Raw genomic sequence first — 10,507 nt, forward strand, 5'->3', positions numbered from 1 at the left:
CTTAAAAGGTATGCTGCAATTTGTCTCACTCAACAAAACTCACCTTGATTATAAAGTCAATTTGAACAGCAGCACTGGAATGTGACCGTAAGACATCCAAAATGCATGAAACTCGATTTACAATGCTGCTTAATCCCTTGTAAAAAGCACTGGAACTCAACATTTTCTTGTAGCGGCTTTGTTCAAAGATGCTGCGTAAGAAAGGAGTGCCAGTATGGAGAAACAGTCTTGCACTGCCAAGTTTTTCCATCATGCTTCAGGGAAGACCTATATTTATTTGCGTATGATTTGTTGTACACTCAGTCAGAAAGTCAATGTACATCCAATTAAAAAAATCACCGGGAGGACCAAAAACGGGGTTAACCCACTGGTGGTGCCCTTCAAACTACTTTGCTCTCATGTAGCCTTTACCACTGGGCAGTTACAGTTTTGTTTGATTTTAACTTTTCACTTTCTGTACACTCTAATCACTTATTGAAAACTCCAAAACCAAACACATCACATTATTGTATCTCCTGTTCATCTTGCTTTGTCTGAATCTTCAACCATCATGAAGAGACTCGATGGTCTGAGGGTGTCGTCACACTGTACTGGACTGCTGAAAGTCTCCTTGATTTAATGAGTCTTCAGTCAAATTCCCGGGCAGGAGATCCAAGCAGGATTTAACGCTAGAAAGCATTCATGGTTGAGTAAGTCAACCGCTTCTGCAACACTTGGAAGTCAGACAATTCCTTACTATTGGCAGTCGTTGAAGTCCCTGACGAGGTGGCTCATGGTGATGAAGGGATGTTGAAGAATCTGTTTGGGTCTGATCCTCTCACTGGGATCCAGCTGCAACATCTTCACCAACAGGTCAACGAAGGTGCACCTGTCAAGGTCATCAGCTTTCGCGTCTTCTCCGGTCAGTTCGTTGTATCCCTCATGAAGAAAAAAAATGGCCGGAATCACATATAACTCACTTATTCATGGTTGGTAAGACTTTCAGTAGCTTAAGGCATCTTACCTCCAGAAGGTCATATAGGCTGTTTAGAGTGCAGGGCATGCAAGATGAACTGTACAGCTTTGACTAAATAAGATATGTTTTATTTTTATTTCTTAAAAATCTATACTGAATACAAGAGTTCGAAACATTCCATACCTTAAACATCCAAAGGGTCGGTTTCTTTTTTTCACATCTTGCAAAATAATGTTGGAAATAATGTCTCGTGAACTTTCCAGTATTCAGCAGATGGACGGGTGGCTTTCCTATGACTCGAAGTATGTGTCTCATCTATTGAAATAAGAATAACTGCATTCACTTTGCGAATGTTGTGTGATGTATCACTTCCTGTGAGGTTTCACTGGACTCACCATGTCAAACTCATCGCTGCTAGGGAATAATGCTCTGCCCATGAAGAGTTCTGCCGCAATACAGCCTAGGGACCAGATATCAACAGCCTCATTGAAGGAAGCACCCAGAAGAATCTCTGGAGATCTTTACCAAACATTTTAACATTTTAATACCATTTAGTTGTCACTTTTTTTATTTTCCATCATAGTGATCACTAGCTCACCTGAACCAGAGCGTCTGAAGTTCTGAGCCCTTGCGCCTCTCTGAAATCAAAATGGCCGTACCAAAATCAATGATCTTAACCCTGAGTGGCTGAAGTACATGGTCCACTAGCATGATGTTATCTGGTTTGAGGTCAGTATGGGTTATTCCTAGGCCCTTAAGGAGTTGCAGAGATAAAGCAACCTGAAATAATGAAGAATAAATGGTCATTGCACCTTTGCAACTGATTCAACAATCCTACGTCCACGAGCGGAAGCAAACCTGCTGCAGAATTGGACGTATCTCCTTGAGCTCCAGAGCGTCTTTCTTAGTGGACTGGTACTGGTAAAGACTCATGTCTAGCTTCTCAAACTCGTGACAATAATGGCCCTCGTGGACAAAAGAGCTGTACCATTTGACGATGTTGTATTTTTCCAAATCAAAGTGCCGCAGCACCTCCAGTGTTTCCATCTCTTTCTGCGCGTCGCTGTTGTATTCTTTCTCCATGATGATTTTGAGAGCCACTGATTCGTTAGTGACCACCTTCCTGCAGTGGAGAACCTTTCCGAACGACCCGCACCCCAAAACACTCTCCACCATGTATTCTCCAGAGGGCGAGCATATCAAATCTCCTATCTCCAGATCTATTTCTTCACCAAAAACACTTTCAGATGATGAACTTGATTCATCACTCCATGCTGTAAACTGGAATAATATTGACATGTTATCGGGCGAGGCAAGCTCATTGTGAAACTTAATTTCTTTTGCCCATTCAATTTATGAATGGACTCGTACTGGACGTGAAGGTTATTTGGTTGGATTCAGGCCACTGGAGGTAGAGAGTATTTGAGGGGGAGTCTTCCATCCAGACTATGCAGCAGCGGGGACCGGTCGAGGCCATACTCACGCTTCATGATAAAGCAGTCCAGGAGCTTGTAAAATGGTGTCACTGACAAAGCTAAAAACTAGACAGCCGCAACGGGCTTCTTTCGATCACAGGAACGTGGCCACTCATAGCTCTAATATGTCGTGTCATGACATCACCCACAGCGTTCCTCCGTGCTGTTGCGTTCAGGATGCAATCATAGCATGATGTCGTCAGCTGAGGCAGCATGGGTAAAGTTGCGCATATATATATATATATATATATATATATATATATATATATATATATATATATATATATATATATATATATATATATATATATATATATATATATATATATATATATATATATATATATATATATATATATATATATATATTTTTTTTTTGAAAAATGACATTTATTTAAAGGTTGAAACAGGTTTAAGGTTTCCAATTCTGGTTTAAAGGCCAGTATAAGCCAGGGTTTCAAATCCATGGGGCCCTTCCTTTATTCATTAGTTCCTTATCCTTAAATGCTTATTCCTTCATTGTTCCTTGCTTTGACTCCATCCTTGGTTCCTTACTTCCTACATTCCTTCCTACCTTAAATTGTATATCTAGGGTTGTCAGGTTACTAAAATTTCAAACTCGATATCGATGCCCAGGAAAATACTCAATGCTCAATACCATTTTTGATACCGCAGAGATAAAAAAGAAAAAAGAAAAAAAGAAGCTAAAATTGAAAAGTGCAAATATCTATTAAAGTGCACTTTATTCTATGATTTTTTTTTGTATGATAGCACAGTCGAATTTAGTAACTGACCAACACCATAAAATCTTTTTACCGCATAAATGACAGCGGCGGCGGCCCAAATTAGCAGATGCTAAGTGGCTAACGGAGACTTGCGTGAAACTTGCTAACTTCAATGGCATTTATTTTGACCACACATAAAGGGGAAATAAATTTGGATAGTACAAACTTGTAAAGCCATTATATGATCAGATTTGCAAGCACTCACCAGTGTAAGAGGGGGGTCATTCCACGTAGCAGCGTCCTAGCAATAGCATTCAACCTGTCCACCTCGTACATTTTTTTTTTCCCTGCCAGAAGGGAGCGTGTTTAGAAAAATAGACACTTGACATCCGGATCGCTGTGGTGCATGGTGGCCTGTTCTTTCTGTCTCCACTAGAGTGGAACATTTGTCGGAATACCGTTGATTCAGAATCACTTCTGTCGGTTGCTGACTACATTTTTTGTGTGTTTGTGTTGGGAACATGTGAGCCAATCCAGAAGATGCCCAGCTGGGTATGCGGTGATCATCAATGCATTTTTTTAGTCCTTGGTTGATTTTGACTGTAGGTTTGCAGAGTGAATGATGTGGAAGGGCTTTCAGATTATCCATGTGTGCGTCTACTAGTGAATCTGGAAAGAAGATAGCAATGAGCTGCACTCAACACGGGGTGGAGAAGAAAAAGAACCCCCTGCTGCGTGCATGGGGGTATTGGTATGATTGTGTGCTGCTTTATGTCTCGAGATGGCAGGTAGAATGTACTTAAGTCCGCCCCCCCCATAAATTTACATTTCATTCATGCATTTTCACATGACAATCATCTTCTGCTTGAAGTCTTTGAACAACCTGAATTTGGTACAGCTAAATATTCATCACTGACGCATCCTCTGAATCGAGCTTTTGTTGATGTTGTCTTCCAGTGCAGTCCTCACGATAGATTTTTTTTCCCTTGTCCTGGCACGAATGCATGCTTTCTAGAACAGATCCTGTTTTGAGAAACTTTACATGAATAGCATAAACTGAGAGCTATTTGAATGATAACTGAAATCAAATGGAAAAGTGTATAGTGGCTTTTGGGACATTGTGTTTTTTGTTTTGTTTTGTTTTTTTACCTGTATCAACCTCATAAAAAATAGCACCTTACATCACAAAATGAAGGTCATTCCATCCCATAATGTGATGATGTCACCTATTGTGACATCCAGCAGCACATTATGATGGCATCCGTAACTAATCAATCCCAATGTGATTATATCCAACTAAAATCCACTTCATGCAAATTGCATTAGGGTTCCACGGCTTGATATTTCCCTCCTGTTAAAACTCATTTCATGCAGCTTTGCTATCGCCATGGTAATCGCCACGAAAACCACTGCATTTTTTTGGGACTCCCTCACCTCACAACATACTGAGTTGAGCCATTTGTGAGCATTATCCCAACTCATTTGCAGTTTAAATTGACCGCCATAATTCAGTTATGCATTCCGCAGAGTAATCACTGCAGAAAATTTGCCCAATGATGAAAACCGGATTTTCAAGCAGCGTGGTCGCTCCCTCTCTGCACTGACAAGTTGGGAGGGCATTAATTGGGGTTTCAATTAGTCCTCTGTAATTACAACTACCAAGGGCAATTATTGATGACACGGTGAAGCGGCGGAAGGGGAACATAGATTAAGGCTGAGGATGCAAACGATAGAGCAAGGAAGTAAAAACGGGGGCAAATGATGGATGTGTGCAAGATAAAACACGAGGAAAAGCACGGATGCTCGTAGATTCAAAGGCAAAAGATAATCTACAGAACCAAGGGGGTCGGGGGGTCTTAAGAGGAAGGAGGAGATGTGAACAGGGTGAACAAGGTAGAAGGATCCACCACTCCCTAATGATCAGTTTGTCAGCTGAAGGGTTTCCATGGCAATGAAGAGGCACTCGTTAGAGAGGGCTCATCTTGTAGTCAGCAGCAGGTGTCCGTCTGTGCTTCTTCTGATAATCAACACCCTCCATGTTTGCATATTTGACAAACACTATTTTTTTTGTTCTATGATTATTGGGTAGGAGTTGTCACGTTCGCTAATTCAGTATAAACAGTTGCATGCTGCATTCATCCAAAGGCTTGATTGTTGTTCACATTAATGCCGGGAAGATAATATGCATCACTTGTGTGAGGTCCGTAAAGGAAGCTGCGACAGCTTGGGGGCAAAAATAATTGCGGCACAGTCGGCTGTTCGATCGGCTGTTTTGCTCATCTCTTTGGCAGCGTCGCAAAGATTTATCCGAATTCTACAAGACAGGCCAGCTTTTATCACAAGTTCATTCACCTCAGTGGCAGAGCAGTATCGATATGGTATCCGTAACAGTAATGTGTCTCCATAGCAACAGTCCTACTGGCATGGCGGTATGGATTATTGCTTTGCTTGAAATAGAATGAATAAAGACTTCAGAGGGAGCTGCCAGAGCGAACTGATAACAAAGAATATACTCGTCTGAGAAAGTAGTGTACAGTGTACACACATACACTTATACAAGCACTTTAGCATTTGCTAATTTTGTATGTTTTACTTTGCCCATGTTAGCAAAGCTACAGTATGACATTTTTTGTTCGTGTGAACACACTGAAATTTAAGATACAATATAACCCTTTCAAATGTGATTTTTTTAATGATGCATAAAAATGAAACCAACATTGTTTTCAAGATCTTTTCAACACTAATGTGGCCTATAACCTGCACAATTCAACTGGGGGGACAGGGAAGTAAAAATAAACAAGTAGTTGCAAAACTGTGACATTCAAACTCATTAAATGGGAACACGCACCTCCCACCATTTCGAATGTCTCTGATTAACCCCAAATAAACTTCAACAACTGCTAGAAGTAGACTTTGCCGGCTTTTGTGGGGTTGTGAAGAAAACCAGACCCTGCCGCCATCATCTGCTCATTTGGGAGCATATTTTTTGGTTAGGGTTAGGGTTACTCATTGTTTAACTTTTTTTGGCAGGAAAAGCCTACTAGAACCTCTGCAATTTAACTAGGGTTTATCTGAGGCACTTTAACTTATTTGCGCCTAAAAACGTATAAATATACGTTGCATTTTAAATGTATTGTATCCCAAAGACGTTTTTGTTTTGTTTTTTTATGGTCGAGCATACAGAAAGACTTTGATGCAGCCTCTCAAGTGCGGAGAACAGGTGAAAAATGGTACTTATTACACAAACGGTCATCAGGTGGCAGCAGAGTATAAGAGATGAATGCAGATCTGTGAATAATGATGAAAGTTAGCTATATTGTAATGCTAATTGCTGCCACCTCTGGATGAAAACAGCAGAGGTAACAAACAGGAAACTTAAATTCTGATTTCAGGGTTTTAATGCACAGTTTTCCATTCTTGGATAGACAAAGGGACAGTTTTTGGCTATATAAAAAGCTATTTAGAAACCAGTGAGCGGGGTTGAAGACAACAGTGCATATGTGCTTACATTGGCAGCCAGCAAGTATGGACAAGAGGACATTCACACAGTTGAGAATACTGTACATACCGTATGCCACAAGAAGCACTTCATCAACAGCTTGAACCACACAAAACTACACACAGAGCCACTTAGGATCCACCCCGTCCCCCACGTAAAATGTTGTGAAAAAAATTCCGGCAGGTCAGTTTGACTTCAGTGACAAAATCCAGACTTGAATTGAAAGAATGAGCTGTGATTTGTGCTCAGCTTTGCACATAGCACCTTGGGAGTTAATGGCACTGGAAGGTCAACTTTTAGGATTGTCAACATGATAGCCAAACTGACCTTGCATGTGAGCGCGAGTGCAACAAACGGTTGCTGCTACCACACGACATAGAAAGGTTTTTGGCAGTGCAGAATTGAACTGATTGAGATACACAGACATCTAAACATTGCACCTGGGTCATAACTATGATAAGGCCGGCATAATTCATTTTGGTCAATCCAAAAGAAAACATGAGAGTCGTCCCCATGAAGTGATCACTAATTAGCAGTCGGGGGGAAAGAAGATACTTTAAGCATCTTGGATTGCATCAGTGGTGTCCAAACTACGGCCCGGGGGCCATCTGCGGCCCGCCATACATTTTTTGGCGGCCCGCGGCAAATACTAAAAATAATTTTTCAATGCTGTTTAAAAAAAAAAAAAAAAAAAAAAAAAAAAAAGAGGGTGGATTAAACATTTATAGCTACGCAAAGACACAAATTTGCAGCTAATAATTCAGTTCCAGAAATAAAAATAGTTTCATCCACTTGTTTCTTAGTGTCAACGTCCAATTTGTGAACACATCACATTAATTAATGGTTAATTATTAATAAAAACAAATGTGAAAACATCACATTAATGGTTGTTAAGTGTGGTCAGTTCACGACTGATTGTTCAGAATGTCAAGTTGGGATCAGCTGCTGCTCAGTGGAGAGGCATATCTATTATAGTGGCACACAGGGGTCACTATTTGCCTTGTGACTGTTAATTAATAATTGCTTCATTGATTTTTACCATGTTTAACTCATTCACTGCCATTGACGGAAAAAGACGTCAAATGATGCATTTTTTTGGTGGTCTGGCAATGAATGTGTTAATTAAATAACAAAAAAAACAAAAAAAAATCAAAGTGGCCCTTGCAGCTTCCTATTTTTCTGTATGTGGCCCTCAGAGGAAAAAGTTTGGAAAAGTTTGGACACCCCTGGATTACATGTTGTCCATAATCAATAAGGTTCTTGCTCTGACATGGACTGATAATTCCCCAAAGTGAAAAAGTGCAGACAGTGGAAAGAGCATGATTTAGCATATGTGAGATATGCTTTCAAAACCAATAGGACATTTGTTCGGACATATAAAAATAAGCACTGTTTGATGAATGTGAAAAGGTAAATTTATGATTGTTGAAAAAAAATCAAAGGTTTGATTATGGGACTTTATGGGGACGACTTACTTAAAAATGTAAACTTTCTTTTGGCTGTTTCAGTTGTCTTGATTGTAATGAACGACAATATTTTCAAAATGACCTTGATCCAGATCTTTAAGGGATTAAAAAAAAACATTTACAGTACAATATTCATCATTTTTAGACATTTTCAAAGTTGTCACTTCGACGCTGTTTTACATGCTTGTGGTAGCACTCTACTCTAAGTTATTCCAACATTTTTTTTTTGAATCACATCCATTGTTAGTATAACCACCATTTGCCTGCTTGACCAAAAAAGGAGTGTGCAGTTCAATTGCTCTCGATTCTAAGTGGAACTGATTGATTTTTTGTTTACAGCGCATTCATCATAAGAGCACCAAAGAGTGTATTTTTATATATTTTTTTAAATACAGCCCCCAAGTGCCAGGCATCATATGATACAACAATGTAGTGGGTAGTCTGTGTTGTCCATGCTGAGTGCGTGTTTTGTATTCCATCGCGCTCCAATTGATGAGTCCGTTGAGAACATTTTTTTTCTTTCCACTTGTTTATGCTTGCTTCTCTGAGACCAGCCCAGTAATGTTCGGTCACGGTAATGTTTCATATGTACAGTGTCGACGCTTCATTAAGTACACTTGCACAAGCTACTGTATTGACATCCTAAACTATCAAATATTCAGCCATTTTTAGACACAGCTTTTTGTTGCAGATTCAACAGAACGTGCAAGCTAAAACCACAACGATCTCCTGTCACAAATACGAGGAAATGTGCATATACCAATGTGAACAATTACAGTAGATTTCCTATGTAAACAGAGTCCTGTAGTACTGTCAGGCAGTTTCAACTTACTGGATGTTTTTATTACATGGTTGCTTGGCATAATATCAAACAGTAGGAAAAAAAAATGTACAGAACGTTTGGCAATGATAGATCCGTACCCAACTTTGGTCCAAGAAGGCAAACAACATGTATGACTCACTTATGTTTTTATTTTACAAAGGATTGTTTGTAAAAATGAAACGAGCTGATTTTAGTATCGCCACACTGCATTATTAACTCATTCACTCCCAGCCATTTTCACAAAAGCAAATCCCCTTCACTCCACTTCACTTCACTGGATTTTGACAGATTTTGCAAGGCCCGCAGAATATTATTCTATTGTTAGAAAAACATGGAACCTACATAAAGAAAGATTAAAGTCTTCTTTCATGAGGAAAAACAGTATACTGTATTTCTATGTTTCCATTTTGCAGCAATTAGCATTAGAATATAGTTAAGTTTCATCATAATTCACAAATCTGTTTAAAACTGTGGGGAAAACAGCTGTTTTGTAACATGGCCCTGGATGATCTCTTATACTCTGCTGCCACCTGCTGGCCGTTTGTGTAATAACTACAATTTCTTCAACTGTTCTTTGTAGTTGAGGCTGCATCAAAGCCTTCTGTATGCTCTAGCATAAAAAAACAACAACAAAAAAACATATAAATACATCATTGGGACACTTAAACATTTAAAATAGAACGGATTTATACATTTTTGGGAGCAAATGAGTTAACTGATCAGCAGGGATTACAATTGTGCGAATTTATAATGCTAACATGCAATGTCAGTCAGTGCACCTTAGACCTCCGCCAAGGCAAAACAAAAGTACGCTTTAACAGAAACACAAGCTTTAAACGAACCTTGAATATCAAATCAAATTTCCCTATTGAAATGAATCGAAATGTAATTACAGTAATCTGTTCCAGCCTCCAAAAAAACAGAGACTATAAAAAGGAATTATGGGCAGGAATTGGGAGGGTCGATCACCAAATGCAGCCCCTGCTGCTACTCACTCCTCTCTTAGTAGATCGGTCAAATTCGGATATGTTATTTATATTGGTTGAAAACACATACCATTCTAGAGTGGTTGGATCTTTTAGACACACCAGCTAGATTGGTCAAATGTAACCTTTTTTTTTTTTTTTTTTTGGTAGACTTGACCAATCTGGTTTTAGAGTGTAGCTTTGGGGACATGGAACTCCCCCCCCCCACCCCAACCCCACACACACACACACACACCCACACACACACACACACATACCACCACCACCACCACCACAATGTTTTATGATAAAGTACACATAGCACTGGATTAAAAATATAGATAGAAAACAAAATACAGGATGATTAAAAAAAAGAAAGAGAGACCCTATTTCATGATCAAATAATCTATGAAGGAAAAATAGCAAAAAAAATTATATACATATATACTTATAATGAACGTATTCTACTAACAGCCAAGTTTTATTTCACATGTTACAAGTGCTCAATATGCCCCCCCCCCCCCTTGCACGAACAACATCAATACGATATGAGAATTCTTCCCAAACACGTTGAAGCACATCGGGATCAATTGAATTGA

At 39.4% G+C, this 10,507-nt stretch overlaps 1 protein-coding gene across 1 annotated transcript; it reads right to left on the reverse strand.

Annotated features, from left to right (window-relative positions):
* Positions 1–296: 296 nt before the first annotated feature.
* LOC144004190 (homeodomain-interacting protein kinase 1-like) lies at positions 297–3,437 on the reverse strand. Its single transcript, XM_077501208.1, has 8 exons — positions 3,421–3,437; positions 1,814–2,236; positions 1,554–1,735; positions 1,351–1,474; positions 1,139–1,270; positions 1,004–1,066; positions 737–918; positions 297–668 (listed from the first exon to the last, which is right to left on the reverse strand). The coding sequence occupies exons 2-8, from the start codon at positions 2,129–2,131 to the stop codon at positions 581–583; spliced, it is 1,089 nt and encodes a 362-aa protein (XP_077357334.1). The 5' UTR covers positions 2,132–2,236; positions 3,421–3,437; the 3' UTR covers positions 297–580.
* Between the last annotated feature and the right edge of the window lie 7,070 nt (positions 3,438–10,507).

The sequence above is a fragment of the Festucalex cinctus genome, chromosome 16, assembly GCF_051991245.1.
Source record: "Festucalex cinctus isolate MCC-2025b chromosome 16, RoL_Fcin_1.0, whole genome shotgun sequence".
Classification (NCBI taxonomy): domain Eukaryota; kingdom Metazoa; phylum Chordata; class Actinopteri; order Syngnathiformes; family Syngnathidae; genus Festucalex; species Festucalex cinctus.